This window comes from Rattus norvegicus, chromosome 2, assembly GCF_036323735.1.
Source record: "Rattus norvegicus strain BN/NHsdMcwi chromosome 2, GRCr8, whole genome shotgun sequence".
In the NCBI taxonomy this organism is placed as follows: domain Eukaryota; kingdom Metazoa; phylum Chordata; class Mammalia; order Rodentia; family Muridae; genus Rattus; species Rattus norvegicus.
Genome location: NC_086020.1, coordinates 78858281 through 78878610, shown reverse-complemented (window position 1 = coordinate 78878610; position 20330 = coordinate 78858281). Strand labels below are relative to the sequence as shown.

Genomic DNA, 20330 nt, shown 5'->3' with positions numbered 1-20330 from the left:
TTGCACTAGAACTGGCTTCAGGACAAAGCTATCATTACTGAGTGTTCGATTAGTCATGAGCAGCCATTGGCAGACAGGAGTGGGAAACAAGGAGGCTTTCTTAAATTCTCCCTCCAAGGAACTCTGGGAAACACGAAGCATTGTGATGTGGTAGATGATGACTAGTTTCTAAACCAAGATTTGGGACAATTCAGTCAGCCCTCAGAGCGATACCATGATATGTTTTCTCTTTAGCTAAAACGTAAAATCAACAAACTCTTTACCCTTCTTGTCATTGTAACACTTCGTTGTGTTTTTCTCCAAGTAGAACATGTCTTGTTTGGATCCCCAGCTTTATTGCAGCCTGTTCCCAGGTGTCCTTCATAGAGGATGCAAGTAATTGTGGTCTCTCTTTTGAGGCCCTTTTGAAATCCTGAAATGGCTGAATGCACTTTGGCTGTTTCGGAATGAAATTGTTGACATTTCTGGCCTAAGTGAGCTGGCTGTACCACTTGGCTAATGGCATTACTAAGTCTTGCTAGTTGTCCTCCACCTCGACATCATTTTCTGGGTTATACATATTTATATAGCTTCCTGACAGGTTGCCATTAACACTGTATTAGAACTATATATCTATGCAGAAGAACAAAGGGGTCTGTGACTCACCAACTTATGAGGGAGTTTCATGTATGGATGGGTGGAGATGGACCTGAAAGGTTTAGCAAGTTGGATTTAAGGTTTTTTTTTCCTCAGTACTTGCTGAAAGTTTCTCCCAGTATGGCTGTCTGATTGTGCCAAAACAGAGGCTAAAGAGGAGCCAAAGCTGCTCTCACTATTCACCACCACCCTGTCTTGGTTTTCTGCTGGCTCCAGATAGTGGCTAACTCTCCAGTGACAGTAAACTTGGGTTTGAAAGTCTCACTTTCTGATCTGGATTCCAAATCGTCCAGATGACATGAAGTTGCCCAAATTTAGCCAAAAAAGCCTTGTGTTCATTACCACATTTTCAAATCCCTGGTAATTACTATAGTCAGATACGGTATCCTGTCATTATCACAAATTGCCTGTTATTAGTATTTTAAAGATAACTAGGATGTATTAAAATCAACTGATTTTCAAAACGTAAAGTGTAGTTGTTGAAAGTAAAGTTCCTTCAAAGTTGTCTCTGACAGGACATCTGAGACCAACACGTTTTCTCTCCCCATTCTTTTCTTTCGGATCAGCAGAATTCTATCCAGGCCCCCTAATGTCCCAGGACCTTGTCCACGCCCGCTCCTCTACCTGCCTACCTGCAGGAACATTAAATAAATCAACTGCTGTTTTCAACATCTGGATCCACGCTCCACATATCCAACTCTGGACAACATTTTTTCTCAAGTCGTGAGCCTTATATTTTCATACATAAAACCTTCAGTTGCTCTCCATCTAAGACTTTACTGCAATTCACGTTTCTCCATAACTCATGTAAGGACACAAAGAGTCGCCTTCTCAAGATTCAAATCCACACCATTCTACAAAAATATCTGCGGATCCCCAAACACAAAGTGCCTGTTCATACAATAATGAGCACCAACGTATATGGGTTCCATGCTACCCCCTTTTCTGCTCAGCTCCCTGCCCCCCAGACCTTCTCAACAACTCTCTTAAGAGACTTGGCCATTTCTCAGGTGGAATCTCCCCTGGGCATAGCCTTCCACACCTTATGTCTAGTGAGCAGAGGATTTGCTCTTGGAGTCTGCATTTTCAACATAGGCAACTAGAACGTCATTGGATTTACACTCTGCTACTTTCGTGGTTTGAGGTCCTTCCTTTTAAGTCATGAGCTTTCTCTATGGACGGAGAGGAGGGATTTTATGTTGTGCTTTAGGGTTTTGTAGTTAAGTGAAAATAGAAGTGTGAGAGCCTGAAATGCTTATCTGGAAAGAGTGCAAGGCTCCTGGATCAGTACATCACTCGAAACGGTTAAGTGGAGAGGGATCCCTTGCACTTCAATGAGTTCATCGTGTTGTCATTGCATCTGCATTACTGAGAAACATGTTACACTCAATAAACAGCAGGTATCGCCTTTTTATTACTGTATCGTTTTCAACAGGCTTAGAAATTAGCCATTGGTCTTTGTGGGTCAGACTTTTCGAGCATTCTAGAAAAAGTGAAGGTGAACTCACACACATACATGCATAAATGAGAGCAAAACACACATACATGCATAAATGAGAGCAAATCACGATGTGAAGAAGACTGGTCGAAGCTGCCATCGAGACTTACTTAACTGTTGTTGTGCATCCTGGTGCAATAATGTTCACCCATGACCCCTCTATCCTGGGCTTTAAGTCAATCCCCCATATCCTGGCTCCAGCCAGCCATTCCTTATTTTCCATAAATCCTTCCCCAAACCCTAAGTTCTGCTCCATGAACATTCCTCTCTCCTCCAGGCACTCACTAACGTCTCTTCTCTCAAGTTTGTCTTCCTTTCTTTCAACATCTGGACTTCATATCTGTGCATCCAAGCTATTTATTTCTCTGCAATGATCTCCTTCAATGTAGCTGCTTCGAAGAGCACACTCACCTAGTGTCTTCATGTTTGCCTCTCGATGGCACAGCCTCAGCAAATCTCTGTGTAACCCACTGTTCCTTGCACATCATAGTCATCTTACCTCCCTCTTGTCATTGAAACTGTGCACAGTCATGAATCTTGCTCTAGGCTGAGTGGAAAAAAGAGGAGGCATGTGCTTCATTCTGTGAAACTGATTTAAATGAATGATTTCTAAGACTCCATTTATGTCTGTAAAATAGGAATGCAAGAACTATCCATTAGTATTACTGAACCATGAAAATATTTATGTTCTTTCCAATACAAAATCAACAACCCCATAAGAATTAGACATGGCCATAACATTAAAATTTATTGATAGCAAGAATTACAGGCATATCAAAATCATTTACTGCAAGTGTACCAAACTAATATTTTCTTATATTTGAAACTTTTAAAGACATATTTTCATTAATATTTTGTCTTTCTTGGCACACGACAGATTTTTCTAGATATTAAGAATGTAGAAAGGAAACTAGAACTGAAACAGAGGAATAAACTGTATTATGTAATAGAATAATAGAAAAATACCTTCACAGGCAACACAACAGGAAAAATTCAAGATATTCCAAATTGTAGAAGAAAGAAACAAAAGTAAAGGTCAGATTTCAAAGCTGACCACATCCGAGAAGCTGTGTTACACACACACACACACACACACACACACGCACGCACACACACTCACACACTGAGCATCTGTTTTCTGTAGTTGGTTATGCTTCAAAACTTATACTTCTTGCCTTGGAGCACATGACATTTGAACCCTGTTATTCCTAAGACCTATGCTTTATCAGAGTTTCCTGGAAATCCTGCCAGAGAGTGAGAGAAAAGTCAGAAAAGTCCACAGTAAATCACTATTCTGCCACTCACTCAAAAGCATTAGATATTGAGTTAAGTTGCCAAAATTCGTGTATTTGGGGGGGTGGTCTGAAGTGAGGTACCTGGTCCTGCACCTGCAACAAGGATCTGATAAGAACAAAGAAAATGAGAAGAAAATATATGTAATAGAATAGGATGGGTTCTAAATATATATTTCCATAGTTTATGTTAATGGATATTGACTATTAACATAATAGAAATTGGCCTTATATGTTTATAAAGTAAGGTATAACTGGATGGATAAACACTTGATGCTACCAACTGAGAGATTAAAATAAAGAGGAGAGTTGGGGGTGCCAGTTTATACAGAGCTGTCCAGGAAAACTCATTCAGTAAACCTTATCTTGGAGACCTAAGAAAGTTGAAGTTGGCTACTGGAGCTATCTGAGGAAGAATCCTCCATAGTGCAGGCCCAGAGGCTGCAGGGGAGGGACAGAGGCAGGAGTGGGGACGAGGAAAAGGCAAGGACACAGTAGGGTTAGTAGTAAGAGCACAGGGAAGCCCGTGGAGAACCTTTACACCAGAATTCACACTTAATGCAGAATGGGTACTGTCTTAGTTTGGGTTTTACTTCTTCGAACAAATACCATGACCAAGGTGACTTTCACAAGGACAGCATCTAACTGGGGCTGGCTTACAGGTACAGAGGTTAAATTCAATCATTATCATCAAGGCAGGAATGTGGCAGCATCCAGGCAGGCATGATGCAGGCAGAGCTGAGGGTTCTACTTCCTCATCTGAAGGCTGCTAGCAGAATACTGACTTCCAGGCAGCTAGGGTGAGGGTCTTAAAGCCTACGACCAGAGTGACACACCCATTCCAACAAGGCCACACGTCTTAATAGTACCACTCCCTGGGCCGAGCTATACAAACCATCACAGGTACTATCCAAAGGCTTTGAGCAAAGGTGTTTGGGGTTCCATTTCTATGCTTTTAATTATAACTGTAAAGAAGTTCTGGGTAGAGCAGAGCAGAGGGACAGGTAGACAGGTTAGGACAACGATTTAGATGAGACTGCTCTCTTTTATCAATGCCTGTTGTGTCAAATCCCAGACATTGATTTCAGTACACTAATAGTGACACACAAATATCCCATGACCTTGAAAGTCTTTTCTTGCCTGTTACTTCACTGCAGGTCATTCTATTCCTGGAGCATAGGGTTGCCAGCCACTTACACCATCTCACAGAGATGCAGCAAGTTTGACTTCATGATCGAGCAGTAGAAAGTGGTCCTAAACTAACTCTCAGCCTAGGGAACCCAGAAAAGTCTCCCAAACCAAGTTCCGGCCTTCTCTCTCCCAACCTCTCTCTTCCTTTCGTTTCCTTGAATCAAGAAGCTACTAGATCACGGCTGCACCTTTAGGGACTTCCTAAACATTATAGGGTCACAGCAAGATATTTAGGCACACGGTCACAGTTTATTACAGCTACCTTGCAGACAAGGGGCTGTGACCATTCTTAAAATGTTCCTCTATAGAGATCAAGACCAAAAGTGTTAGCCCCTGGGTTTGGCTAGAGACAAAGTTAGGAATCATTATGGCTCCCCGGAACTAAGTTCCCACTCTGGCAAGTCTATCTGAGCATGTCTTCTGTGTCTTTATGCAGGATGCTCCAAAGTTACGTGCATCAGCTTGACCCGGGAGGCCTCCATTAAACTGTCCCCCTTGCATGGCAAACAGATTTCCATCCGATACCTTGATATGACGGACTGCTTCGTGCTGGAGGACGAAGGCTTGCACACCATCGCAGCTCACTGCACGCAGCTCACACACCTCTATCTGCGCCGCTGTGTCCGTCTCACGGATGAGGGTCTCCGCTACCTGGTGATCTACTGCACTTCCATCAAGGAGCTAAGTGTAAGCGACTGCCGCTTTGTCAGTGACTTTGGCCTGCGGGAGATTGCTAAACTGGAGTCCCGCTTGAGGTACCTCAGCATCGCCCATTGCGGCCGCATCACGGATGTGGGCATTCGTTACGTGGCTAAATACTGCAGCAAATTGCGCTACCTCAACGCGAGGGGCTGCGAGGGAATCACGGACCATGGTGTGGAGTACCTTGCCAAGAACTGCACAAAACTTAAGTCTCTGGACATTGGCAAATGTCCCCTGGTCTCTGACACAGGCCTGGAATCCCTGGCATTGAACTGCTTCAATCTCAAGAGGCTAAGCCTCAAGTCCTGTGAGAGCATCACTGGCCAGGGCCTGCAGATCGTGGCTGCCAACTGCTTTGACCTGCAAATGTTAAATGTCCAGGACTGTGAAGTTTCGGTAGAGGCCCTGCGGTTTGTGAAGCGCCATTGCAAGCGCTGTGTCATTGAGCATACCAACCCTGCTTTCTTCTGAAGGGACAGCTCTCACTGTGCAATGAGAACCAAACAGTGCTTTGTAAAAGTGTCCCACATAAGCACCCATACCTATTCACAGCAGCTATTTTTCTTTCAGTAAGGTTCTTAGGAGTCTGGATTTTATTTTATTTTTATTTTTACTTTTTATTTCTCATGAGCAAAAGTGGTCAAACAATGAAGATGAACCCCAAATTTCTAGTTCTGGTCAGTTAATGTTTAGATAAATGTCACTAAGGATGCAGCTCGGCAACCTGGCTGCTCACTGTGTCTCAGAAATGCACCTTACTCCTTTTCCCCTTCTCCCTTCCCACTCCTGTACACATGCCACACCCTAAAGTTCCACACTCACATCTTCCAACCCTGCAGCAGCTGCAACATTAGCCATTGAAGAAGGCTCTCTCAAGCTGCTCCTTAAACTACTCGATGGTCAGTAAACCCCACTCTTAAATCCCACAGCAAGCAAATGATGGTTAAAGTGATATTAACACTTCGTGTGTGCAAAGAGCTGTCCTATGTTCACACATTATGGCAAACCTTATGGAGTAAGAGGAAACACGTTTTCTCACCCAAGTAACTAGCCTTGTGACCCTGGTCAAAAGACTTCACCTTTCTGAGATTTCCACCACTAGAGGCCAGATTTGGGGGATTAGAGTCATGCCCATTTTCAAACTGAGAGATGCTCTGCTCAGAGATGCCATTGAGCAGAGCGCTCTGTAGAAAGCACACACTGGTGGCACTTGTGAGAGAACTGGATATGTAAACGAGTTATGTTTCCAGGAGGTTCCATGGGCTCACTGTAAGTCCTCACTGGGTTCTGGTGAGGTCTCCTTGTGCTCTTATCCGAGAACCACCGCATCTGTACAGTGGACTAGGCCTCTATTCTTCCTCTGCAAGGCTGGATGGGTAGACTTACATTCACACTTGCTTTAGCATTCCCTCACCCCACCACATCCCATTCAGACAGGAGGGTGTCTCATCACAGGAAGCTCCTATCTCTGTCAGCTTGCGTCCTCTGAGCATTTTCAAACCCAAGTAAGAACCCTTATAATTTTTAATTAACAAGTGAGTCCCAAGGGATCCCATGTCCTTAAAGGTTTTTCTAAACCTTCTCAGTGCACATATGCTATGCTTCAGGCACATCTGTCCTGCCACCAGCAGGGACAGGTGCCTTGGTCCTGTCATTCACGTTTCATTTTGACTTCTGTCTTCTATTTATTTCTCCATCACACGAAGCCTCCTGGGGTTAAGTTTACAAGTGTTTAATTGTACAAACACCACCTCGCCCGCTGTCTGTGTGTTTTTTATTAATGGATGTAAATCAGACATCCAGGTGTTTCAATACTGTTCATTCAAGGTGCCAGGCACAGAGAAGAGGCACTGGTGAGAGACAGATGCTGGTCCACCCACCACGGTCTTGGAACAGAACATTGAAATCATTTCAAAATTTGAATTTTAAGTGGATGGGCTCTTAAGTGGTCCCTTCTGAATAGAAACTAATTTGCTAGTTTAATTTCTTAAGGAGTCAGATAGCAAGAAAAAATCCTATTGCTTGTTTTCATAAACTCCAGTTATTTTTTTTTAAGTAAACCCCGGGCTTCCCCCAAAGTATTCTCCGATCATATCCCTTCTCCATCCCTGAGGACAGTTCACCCATCTTCTTCTCAATGTGTTTAGCCCCAGCCCCGTTGCTTCTCCAAGCCAAGCGTGCTACATTTGTTACAGACCAAGCTTGTTACACTGCTCGACAACTGCACTCCCACTGTAGGCTCTGGTGTGTACTCTTGTCTTGTGTTGGGAAGGAGGAGTTATGGGATAAGCTGGCAATTCTTCAGGAGGTTTCTGTCACTGATCCCGTGAATGCCAGCTTCCTGTTCAGTTCACACCGTCATCAGGACAGATGGCTGATCATGGGTGTCAGGAAAGAAAGTAAAAAGCTTTGGCTGGGGACAGGATCTAGGGACAGCCACCGAGTGGGACAGCCACTGAGTTTAGAATCATGAAAGAAATTGAAGGTAGCACCCCTCTGCTCTCTGTGTCTTTACCTAAACCTTGTGATTTGGAGAGTCACAATGGGTTGTCTGTTACCCTCGACACTGGGATATGCTAGTGATCTGCTTCAGTACTCTCAGAACGAGCAGGGGGTCCAAAGTGGATCCCTGAGCCATTTGTAATAATTTTATCACCACTCACCGAGTGTATTACCTGAACTGTCTGTCATGTGAGACCCAAGGGATGTTTCACACTTGCTGCCTGCCCAGCACATATGTCTTTCCAAGTTTCTCCCTTCCCCATCTTCTTCATGCCCTCTGCTCTCCACCAGGGTGGAGATACGGATCTGTAACAGAGCTTCTTGGGAACAGCTCAGCAGGCTTTTGAGACCAAGCAAATGGCCTCGTTAAGAACTTTATCTGTTTGGAAACATGGCTTCCTTCCTGGCTCTGCTAAATGGAATGCTCACTTCTTATTGTTGTTTGTTTGTCTGTTTCTCTTTAATTCTAATGTTCAAATCACGTTGTGCTGTATGACTCTAGAAAGCCTTAATTTACTTCCACCAAGAAATAAAGCAATATGTTGGTAATCAGACTCGGTTCCATTTTTTAAATAATATTACCTGAGGAGGGTGCTGTTCAGATTGGGGCACTGAAAAGCAAGCAAACAAGCAAGCTATAAATAAATTCTTCTTGTTGGTGACAGAACACACAGCTCACTGCTGCTATTGTCCCTTTAAAGTTGAAGCCAAGGTTCTATTTTCTCCATGGACCTTAGAATATTGCCTTTAAATTGTCAGGTAAGTGAATAAAACATTATGGGTTGACTTAGGACATCAGGTCCTCATCCAAACTCTTCCCCCGAGATTGCGGAATTCGTAGCTTTGCATTTTAAAAGAAGTCATATTAGATGGACGTTGAAATACTATGGAGAATCTAAGACAGTACCCTAATTAATTATATTAGCATTCTGTATCAGTGGGTACAGCTCAGTACAATTAAGATTATTAAAGATGATAGATACCCTTGTATTAATCCATGTCGATGTTAACATGTCAAGTTCTACAATGAATAATAAAAATAGCCCCTTTCCCCAGAAATTTATGTATTTCAGAATTATGAATGAATAAATGTGGATTTGCATACATCCTGACTCTAGCTACAAATTGTCGAGGAATTGTCAACATGTTTGCCATATATTAATGTCTTGGAGGTACTAAGGTATAGAAGAAATAGTTGCCAGATGCAGAAGAAAATACTAGAAAAAAATGTAATTGCTTTCTTCCTTGCCTGAACCCTTAGCATTAAATTAATATGGCTGAAAGAAAGCAATTGGAGGACTTCACCATAAGCATCTAGAAAGATTTTAGGGGCATCAACTTATCTATTGTAAGTGTATTTGTCCTCAGACAACTTTTTAACCTGTGTTGTTTTGACAGCTGTCACTTAAACTAATAGAACTGTTAATTGCCTTTGAGCATTAATTTCGGTGACTCAATGCAATTCTTGTCAAGATTTTAGAGTAAGACTATTACTGAGTAAAATCTATTCACTCTGAGACTCCTTGACTTCTTACTTTCGGCATTTGTTCACAATGATACAATGCCTTCCAGATAACTTGGTGTCTTAGTCTGCGTTTCATTGCTGTGAAAAGACATCATAACCAAGGCAACTCTTAGAAAAGAAAACATTTAATTGGGAATGGCTTATAATTGTAGAGGTTCAGTCCATTATCATCATGGCAGGAAGCATGCAACAATGACACCCTTCCTCCAACAAAGCCATGCCCTCTCCAAGGCCACACCTCCTAATAGTGACACTCCCTATGAGCCAAGAGTCTCTGAGAGTCATAGAAACCCTAAGATACGTTGGTACCAGTGCAGTGGAGTATTGATCTGACAGACCAGACCATGTGTTTTGGAGAGGATTGTGGAAGGACTTTAGAACTTGGAGTATTGAGAACCCTGTAGGATGTTCTGTAGGAGCTTGGAGGATAAGAGTGTTGAGAGCAGTGCAGAAGATGGAAACCTGGCTTATGACATTACACAGGGAAGATTAAAGACTCTATCAGGACTGTTTGCTGGTTTGATTTAAGGGTCTGTAGTTCCTGTTAGCTGTGACTGAAGAATCAGCTGTGATTAACAAGATACCAGAACTACTGAAGTGAACCCTTTGTATTCCTGGGCCAATTGGTGCTGGTCAGCTGGATCTAAAAATTTAGTGACAATTAAGAAGAGACCGGCATCACTGAGGTGAAATCTTCTGGGAAGTGTTTTCAGATAAGACAGAGGAGCTCTGTTCCAGAGATAGCCAAGGTTGTACCTCATGATGGTAGCCAGACTTGGTAAAGTATAAGAGTTACTCAGGTGATACTGGTTTTGAAGGCATGAAGGAGTCACTGAGAGTATTTGAGGTTTGGCACTCTGAGTTGTAAGGAGAGGCCATTGGTGAAGATGTAACCTCAGTGGCAGTTGAAGACCCAGGACTGAAGGGATCAAGCAAAGAACTTGAGACTTGGTACCATGAGGAGAGCCTATGAGAGGCTATTGGTGAAAGTGCAGCCCAGTCCCAGCAAAGGACCTGAGCAGTTTTGGAGATGCTGTACCACGGGAGGTAGATGTGCAGAGTCACAGGATGATCACCAAAGACAGCAACAATGGAGTGGATCCTTCTGGATCCTAGACAACACTTGTGTGTGCTACAGAGGACAGAGCCAGAGAAGTGACCCAAGCTCTTTGGAGGAGCCCGTAAGCTTGTGAATGATTCCCAGACATTGGACAGTTGGAGTTTAATTTTGATTTGATTGTGGCTGTGCCCTGACTTTTCCCTCTTGAAAAATTTCCCCTTATTGGACCCCACAGTGGAAAGAAAAATTTTAAATACTTTGGATTTTAAAAGAGATCAGATATTTTAAAGGGACTGAAATTATAATGTATTTGAATTTGTAAAGACTGTGGAATTTTTTAAGTTATTTATGTTTTTAATGTGAAATCTTGGGGATGAATTAGAAAGGAAGGGTGGTGGATTAATAGTGATGTTTGTGTGTTGAAACGAAGTCAGTTGTACTAGCTGGTTTTGTGTATAAACATGACACAAGTTAGAGTCTTCAGAAAGGAAGGAGCCTCAGTTTAGGAAATGCCTCCTGAGATCCAGCTGGAAGGCACTGTCCTAATTAGGGATCAGTGGGGGAGGGCCTAGCTGCTGGCATTTGGTGCCATCCCTGGGCTGGTGGTCCTGGGCTCTATAAGAAAGCACTCTGAGCAAGCCATGGGAAGCAAGCTAGTAAGCAGCATCCCTCCTTGGCCTCTGCATCAGCTCCTGCCTCCAAGTTCCTGACTTGTTTGAGTTCCTGCCCTGATTTCCTTCAGTGATGAATAGCAATGAGGAAGTATAGTCTGAATAAATTCCTCCCCAACTTGCTTTTTGGTCATGGTGCTTTGCTGCAATAATAAAGACCCCAACTAAGACAATCGTCAAGTGCCAGGGAATTCAAATTAAGAGACTGAGTAGATTAAGAGGAAAAGTATTTTAACAAAACTCTTATCATCTCAACATTGTCAAAGAGAAGTTACGAAATGAATTCAATACCTGGCCATCATGATCACTCCAGGTAAATGTAAAAAATAAATAAATCCTAGATTGAGAAGAAATATTGAAAAATTAGGTAAACATTACAATGAAAATACACTAAAAATCTGTTTTCCTCTTACGTGCTCTTAGTCCATTATATTTTGGGGTTTAATATATATGTAGAAAATTTTTCTTAAGTGGTGAGAAATGCCCTAAGCAGGGAACATGAGTCGCTTTTTCCCAGTGAATGCTGATGTCATCACTAAGTCTTGTTACCTAAAGAGCCACTTGGGCTTGCTCCACTAAGATAACCACCAGGGTGACCCAGTGTAGTATGCCTGCTCCTTTTTTTCTCTATCAGGAAACAGCATTTCCTTGGGTCACGGGTTCACCTTGTTGGGCCCCCTTTCTCACTCCAGTTAACGGACCAGATTGCATTCCAGTTACAAGAGATGAAATAACTCAGAAGTTATGCGGGATACAAGGTAAAACAGAAGTGAATCTGCCCTGAAAGTCCAGGAAACAGCCATCTCTTAGATGCCAATCTCGTTAACTACTCAGAAAACGTAGCTTTCTGTTTTAGATAGTGTTCAAGGGTTGATCACTCAATACCATTTGGTATCTGAGGATGGCTGTGAATGGTAATATTGTCCAAAGTTTCTGACCCAGATATTTTAAACAAGTAATTGTTGTGCTGTGAAATATTTGTCTTTGCAGCTGCTCAGCTCCTGAGACTTATACTGGTGAAATAGGTATATGCAAATTCTATACTAGACTACGTGGTAATGAATATGTGTTAATGGACACTGGAGATTTCAATCATTTTTTTCCTCAGGAGCCAAAAGTACTCATGATAAAAAAATAATGAACCATTTATTGATCATCTACCACATGTCAGATACTATTACAATCTGTGGGAGAATGAGTACAACACAGACATTCTAAAGTTAGCAGATCAAGTAACAACAATGCAACATAATGACAACAATATGGACTCCCACGCTGAGCTGCCAGGCAGTGTGTGCCCAAGGCTGCAATGGTGGCACACTTTGAGAGGTAACAAACTCTATCCAAATGTGATGCCTGCTTCACAGAAGGAAATAGCTAGTACTGAAAGCCTGGTCAAAAATCTAAAACTGGGAAAGAGAGGACGGAATTAAAAGCTCCAAGGGAAAACACACTATTGTAGCCAGACTGTCTCCTATATGTTTATGTTTATATTCATAGACTAGCATGACTCTCAGCTGGGGTCAGAAAGACTTCTTTTTGTGAAGGAGAAGTATTACTGCAAAGACAGCTTATTAAAGTGCTAAGAATAAGTGACAGCTAAGTGATCAGCTCCAAATAAGCTATCTGCATTAGCCCTTCTAAGACCCGGGGAACAGCACAAAAAGTGAACAGAAAGATGTGAAAACCAAGCAGACAGATACTAGCAGTAGGAACACTGTCCACTGCATATGGCATGGCCACCACAATCATGAACACACAGGAGATGTGGCTACCCGCACAAGACCTGTGCATGTGTGCATGTATGTTCACATGTGCATGCACTCACAAATGTGTGCACACATACTGATATGCACATGCACTCACATGCACACAAATGCTCAATGAACACATGCATACGCAGGTGCATGCACATGTGTGTCTGAGAGATTTTATTATGTTACAAAGATAAATTAATGCTTTCAAATATTTCCCCTCTCAATCAGCTCCATGAATGCTATTTTAGACTTTCAATATTTTCCTATTTTGCTACTGTGTAATACCCAATTTATTAGAATGGCAAACACACCCCAAGTGTCTATTTCTATAAGAGGCCCCTAATAATTGTATGTCTCTTATAGCATTATTTTAGCAAATTCTATAAAGACCAGACTCTCAGTAGCAGAGACCAGACTCTCAGTAGCAGAGCATAAGCATCTCTCAATAAGCATTTTTTGGATTAATAAATGCATATTGTCATGATTTTCCATTCAACTGTGTGACTCTACATTTTTAAATGTTTTAAAAATTTTGCCAGTCTTTCTGACATATAGGATATATTGTGACCATTTTAGACCCCTGTTAAACAATGTTACCCCTCCCATCTTGCACCCTTTTCTCTCTCCCTCTCCCTCCCTCTCCCCTCCCTCTTTCTTTTCCACTCCCTCTCTCCCTTTCCCTTTCTCCCACTTCCTCTCTTCCTCTTCCTCTCCCTCTCCCCTTTCTTCCTCCCTCTCCATCCCCCCTCTCTCTCATGTGTGTGTGTGTGTGTGTGTGTGTGTGTGTGTGTGTGTGTGTGTGTGTGTGTGTGTTGGGGGTAGATCAAATCAATGTGAGAAAAAATCCCAAAAACATAATGTCTTTGAGAAGCTAAGACACAAAGAACTGTCCCTTTAAACAGCATATGTATTACATGGGTGGCCCTGCCTAAAAGCCTGCAATCAGGATTTCTAATAAGCTAGCTATTCCCTCTCTCAATTATCCCTGAAGTATTAAGAGACAGGGTAATGTTTGGTGTTACTGTAGTTGCATATGCCTGTAATGAGGATGATTCGAATAACTGAGGTTTCTCAGTTCACCATGTCCCTCCCTGGAAAATGGATTGTTAGCAATCTTAAACAGTGGGTGGCCTAAGAAAGGCTGCTGAAACACCCTTTAACACGGATTCTAATGTCATTAAGGATGAGTTCTTGGAAATTACATGTGTCATTATGGTGGCAAATGTGAACTTACTTGTTCAGAGCAATAATGAATTAAATAGAGAAAGCCAGGACAAGGGCAAGAGCAACAAGGAGGCTTTTGAATTTTGTCTCTAGGCAGAGCGATGGTTGTCATGGTTTCACAGTTTTGAGTGTCTCCCAGAATCTGCAGGCCCTGATTAAGCTCATTTCCAGATAGTCATGCAAAAGATACAGGAGAGAGGATTTCTAGTTACAAAGATTAGCCAGTAATTGCTACTCCATTTACTTCCATTACTCTCTCAAACACTGAAGCACACCAAGACAGGCTCTATCAATAAAAATGAAAACAACAGCCAAAGAGCATTAGAATTCCACACCATGTCTTTTTCATGATATTTACATTTACAATTTAGACAAACTTATCATGGCCCTTTTCATTTATGAATAGGATAGAACTGACAGAACTGACCACCAGGTTGCTCCCCTTTTTCTAAGAGCCAGTGGTGGGTTTTGTCTTATTGCATTTTAAGAAATGAAGGCCAAAGTAGAAATAATTCCTCTTTTTTTCTCTTTTTCCTATCTTTATTAAATTGGGTATTTTTTTTATCTTTATTAAATTGGGCATTTTGTTTTTTTCTTTTTTTTCCCTATTCCTGAAGTTGGTATGGCATTGCATGTCTAGACAAAAATGTGCTTAGTAATGGATATTAAAAAGAAAGGGATATCAGACAGACAGACAGAAGCTGAGGCAGAAACAGCATTCTGCTACCAAAGTATCTGTGCAGCGTCCATCCATCTATTTTCTTATGGAGGCAGCTGAGTTTCTGTACCTGTAAATGCCATGTTTTTTTCCTCCTTTTTGTTCTCCATCTTTATTAAATTGAGTGTTTCTTATTAACATTACAATTGTAATTCCCTTTCCCAGTTTCCAGGCCAACATTCCCCTAATCCCTCCATCTCCCCTACTATATGGGTGTTCCCCTCCCCAGCCTCCCCCAATCAATCCAATTCACTGGGGGTTCAGTCTTGGCAGGACCAAGGGCTTCCCCTTCCTCTGGTGCTCTTACTAGGCTATTCATTGCTACCTATGAGGTTGGAGCCCAGGGTCAGTCCATGTACAGTCTTTAGGTAGTGGCTTAGTCCCTGGAAGCTCTGGTTGTTTGGCATTGTTGTTCATATGGGGTCTCAAGCCCCTTCAAGCTCTTTCAGTCCTTTCTCCGATTCCTTGAACAGGGGTCCCATACTCAGATCAGTGGTTTAATGATGGCATTAACGTATGTATTTGCTGTATTCTGGCTGTGTCTCTCAGGAGCGATCTACATCCGGTTCCTGTCGGTCTGCACTTTTTTGCTTCATCCATCTTATCTAGTTTGGTGGCTGTATATGTATGGGCCACATGTGGGGCAGGCCCTGAGTGGGTGTTCCTTCAGTCTCTGTTCTAACTTTGCCCCCCTATTTCCTCCCAAGGATATTCTGATTCCCCTTTTAAAGAAGGAGTGAGGCATTCACATTTTGGTCATTCTTCTTGAGTTTCATGTGTTCTGTGCATCTAGGGTAATTCAAGCATTTGGGCTAATAGCCACTTATCAATGAGTACATACCATGTGAGTGTTCCTGTGATTGGATTACCTCACTCAGGATGATATTTTCCAGTTCCATCCGTTTGCCTATGAATTTCATAAAGTCATTGTTTTTTTATAGCTGAGTAATATTCCATTGTGTAGATGTACCACATTTTCTGTATCCATTCCTCTGCTGAAGGGCATCTGGGTTCTTTCCAGCTTCTGGCTATTAAAAATAAGGCTGCTATGAACATAGTGGAGCACGTGTCTTTTTTATATGTTGGGGCATCTTTTGGGTATATGCCCCACCCCGGACTTCTTTGCTTTATCCATCTTATCTAGTTTGGTGTCTGTATATGTATGGGCCACATGTGGGGCACACTCTGAATGGGCATTCCTTCAGCCTCTGTTCTAAACTTTGCCTCCCTATCCCCTCCTAAGGGTATTCTTGTTCCCCTTTAAAAAAAAGAAAGAAGCATTCACATTTTGGTCATTCTTCTTGAGTTTCATGTGTTCTGTGCATTTAGGGTAATTCGAGCATTTGAGCTAATATCCACTTATCAATGAGTGCATACCATGTGTGTTTTTCTGAGATTGGGTTACTTCACTCAGGATGATATTTTCCATTTACATCCATTTACCTATGAATTTAATGAAGTCATTGCTTTTGATAGCTGAGTAATATTCCATTGTGTAGATGTACCACATTTGCTGTATCCATTCCTCTGTTGAAGGGCATCTGGGTTCTTTCCAGCTGCTGACTATTATAAATAAGGCTGCAATGAACATAGTGGAGCATGTATCTTTGTTATATGTTGGAACATCTTATGAGTATATGCCCAAGAGAAGTATAGCTAGGTCCTCAGTGCAATGTCCAATTTTCTGAGGAACTGCCAGATTGATATCCAGAATGGTTGTACTAGTCTGCAATCCCACCAACAATGGAGGAGTGTTCCTCTTTCTCAACATCCTTGCCAGCATCTACTGTCCCCAGAGTTTTTATCATAGCCATTATGCCTGGAGTGAGTGGGGATCTCAGGGTTGTTTTGATTTGCATTTCACGTATGACAAAAGGTGTTGAACAATGATTTAGGTGCTTCTCAGCCATCCAGCAATCCTCAGCTGTGTATTCTTTGTTTAGCTCTGGACCCCACTATTTAGTAGGGTTATTTGTCTCCCTGCAGTTTAACTTCGTGAGTTCTTTGTATATTTTTGATATAAGCCCTCTATGTGTTGTAGGATTGGTAAAGATCTTTTCCCAATCTGTTGGTTGCCGTTTTGTCCTAACCACAGTGTCCTTTGCCTTACAGAAGTTTGTAGCTTTATGAGATCCCATTTGTTGATTCTTAGAGCATAAGCCATTGGTGTTTTGTTCAGGAAATTTTCTCCAGTGCCCAGGTGTTTGAGATGCTTACCCACTTTTGCTTATATTAGTTTGAGTGTATCTGGGTTGATGTGGAGGTCCTTGATCCACTTGGACTTAAGCTTTGTACAGGGTGATAAGCATGGATCGATCTGCATTCTTCTACATGCTGACCTCCAGTTGAACCAGCACCATTTGCTGAAAATGCTATCTTTTTTCCATTGGATGGTTTTGGCTCCTTTGTCAAAAATCAAGTGACCATAGGTGTGTGGGTTCATTTCTGGGTCTTCAATTCTATTCCATTCGTCTATCTGTCTGTCTCTGTACCAATACCATGCAGTTTTTATCACTATTGCTCTGTAATACTGCTTGAGTTCAGGGATAGTGATTCCCCCTGAAGTCCTTTTATTGTTGAGGATAGTTTTAGCTATCCTGGGTTTTTTGTTATTCCAGATGAATTTGCAAATTGTTCTGTCTAACTCTTTGAAGAATTGGATTGGTATTTTGATGGGGATTGCATTGAATCTGTAGATCGCTTTTGGTAAAATGGCCATTTTTACTATATTAATCCTGCCAATCCATGAGCATGGGAGATCTTTCTATCTTTTGAGATCTTCTTCAATTTCTTTCTTCAGAGACTTAAACTTCTTATCATACAGATCTTTCACTTGCTTAGTTAAAGTCACACAGAAGTATTTTATGTTATCTGGAACTATTATGAAGGGTGTCATTTCCCTAATTTCTTTGTCACTATGTTTCTCTTTTATGTAGAGGAAGGCTACTGATTTATTTGAGTTAATTTTATACCCAGCCACTTTGCTGAAGGTGTTTATCAGGTGTTGTAGTTCTCTGGTGGAACTTTTGGGGTCACTTAAATATACTATAATATCTTCTGCAAATAGTGATATTTTGACTTCTTCCTTTCCAATCTATATCCCTTTGACCTTCTTTTGTTGTCTGATTGCTCTGGGTAGAACTTCAAGAACTATATTGAATAAGTAGGGAGAGAGTGGGCAGCCTACTCTAGTCCCTGATTTTAGTGGGATTGCTTCAAGTTTCTCTCCATTTAGTTTAATGTTAGCAACTGGTTTGCTGTATATGGCTTTTACTATGTTTAGGTATGGGCCTTGAATTCCTATTCTTTCCAGGACTTTTATCATGAAGGGGTGTTGAATTTTGTCAAATGCTTTCTCAGCATCTAATGAAATGATCATGTGGTTCTGTTCTTTCAGTTTGTTTATATAATGGATCACGTTGATGGTTTTCCGTATATTAAACCATCCCTGCATGCCTGGGATGAAGCCTACTTGATCATGGTGGATGATTGTTTTGATGTGCTCTTGAATTCGGTTTGCCAGAATTTTATTGAGTATTTTTGCGTCGATATTCATAAGGGAAATTGGTCTGAAGTTCTCTTTCTTTGTTGTGTCTTTGTGTGGTTTAGGTATAAGAGTAATTGTGGCTTCGTAGAAGGAATTCGGTAGTGCTCCATCTGTTTCAATTTTGTGGAATAGTTTGGATAGTATTGGTATGAGGTCTTCTATGAAAGTCTGACAGAATTCTGCACTGAACCCATCTGGACCTGGGCTCTTTTTGGTTGCGAGATTTTAATGACTTCTATTTCTTTAGGAGTTATGGAGTTGTTTAAATGGTTTATCTGTTCCTGATTTAACTCTGTTACCTGGTATCTGTCTAGGAAATTGTCCATTTCCTGCAGATTTTCAAGTTTTGTTGAATATAGGCTTTTGCAGTAGGATCTGATGTTTTTTTTAATTTCCTCTGATTCTGCTGTTATGTCTCCCTTTTTATTTCTGATTTTGTTAATTTGGACACACTCTCTGTGTCCTCTCGTTGGTCTGGCTAAGGGTTTATCTATCTTGTTGATTTTCTCAAAGAACCAACTTTTGGTTCTGTTGATTCTTTGTATAGTCCTTTTTCTTTCTACTTGGTTGATTTCAGCTCTGAGTTTGTTTATTTCCTGCCTTCTACTCCTCCTGGGTGTATTTAATTCTTTTTGTTCTAGAGCTTTTAGGTGTGCTGTCAAGCCGCTGATATATGCTTTCTCCTGTTTCTTTCTGAAGGCACTCAGAGCTTTTCCTCTTAGCACAGCTTTCATTGTGTCCCATAAGTTTGGGTATGTTGTCTTTAATTTCTTCATTTCTTCCTTGACCAGGTGATCATTGAGTAGAGCATTGTTCAATTTCCATCTATATGTGTGCATTCTTCCCTTATTGTTGTTGAAGAACAACTTTAGCCTGTGGTGTTCTGATAGCATGCATGGGATTATTACTATCTTTCTGTATCTATTGAGGACTGTTTTATGACCAATTATATGGTCAATATTGGAGAAAGTACCATGACGTAGTGAGAAGGTATATCCTTTTGTTTTAGCATAGAATGTTTTATAAATATCTGTTAAGTCCATTTGGTTCATGACTCCTCTCAGTCTGTCTATGTCTCTGTTTAATTTCTGTTTCCATTATCTGTCCATTGATGAGAGTGGGGTGTTGAAATCTCCTACTATTATTGTGTGAGGTGCAATGTTTGCTTTGACCTTTAATAAGGTTTCATTTATGTATGTAGGTGCCCTTGTATTTGCAGCATAAATATTTATTCATCTTGGTGGATTTTTCTTTTGATGAATATGAAGTGTCCTTCCTCATCTTTTTTGATGACTTTTGGTTGAAAATCGATTTTATTCGATATTAGAATGGCAACTCCAGCTTCCTTCTTCAAACCATTTGCTTGGAAAGTTGTTTTCTAGCCTTTTACTCTGATGTAGTATCTGTCTTTGTTTCTGAAGTGGGTTTCCTGTAGGCAGCAAAATGTTGGGTCTTCATTACGTATCCAGTTTGTTAATCTGTGTCTTTTTACTGGGGAATTGAGTCCATTGATGTTGAGAGATATTAAGGAATAATGATTGTTGCTTACTGTTATATTCATATTTGGAGGTGAGATTATGTTTGTGTGTTTGTCTTCTCTTTGTTTTCTTGCAAAATGATTACTTTCTTGCTTTTTCTCCAGTGTAGCTTGCCTCCTTGTGTTGGGTTTTACCATTTATTATCCTTTGTAGGGCTGGATTTTGGAAAAAGATATTGTGTAAATTTGGCTTTGTCATAGAATATCTTGGTTTCTCCATCTATGTTAATTGAGAGTTTTGCTGGATACTGTAACCTAGGCTGGAATTTGTGTTCTCTTAGTGTCGGTATGACATAAGGATCTTCTGGCTTTCATAATCTCTGGTGAGAAGTCTGGTGTAATTCTGATAGGTCTGCCTTTATATGTTACTTGACCTTTTTCCCTTACTGCTTTTAATATTCTTTCTTTGTTTTGTGCATTTGGTGTTTTGAGTATTATGTGATGGGAGGAATTTCTTTTCTGGTACAATC

The 20330-nt window shown here is 41.2% G+C and overlaps 1 protein-coding gene across 2 annotated transcripts in view; it reads left to right on the top strand.

The window, feature by feature from the left end:
• The window catches only part of Fbxl7 (F-box and leucine-rich repeat protein 7), a 369462-nt gene extending 361087 nt beyond the window's left edge, over nucleotides 1–8375 (top strand). Inside the window, exon 4 of one of the 2 annotated variants that reach the window (XM_039102576.1) lies at nucleotides 5054–8375. In XM_039102576.1, the coding sequence (XP_038958504.1) occupies nucleotides 5054–5790 (737 nt within the window). In that variant the 3' untranslated portion in view covers nucleotides 5791–8375. The remainder of the gene's footprint in view (nucleotides 1–5053) is intronic. The other variant, NM_001108545.1, reaches the window with a different exon arrangement.
• Nucleotides 8376–20330: the final 11955 nt, after the last annotated feature.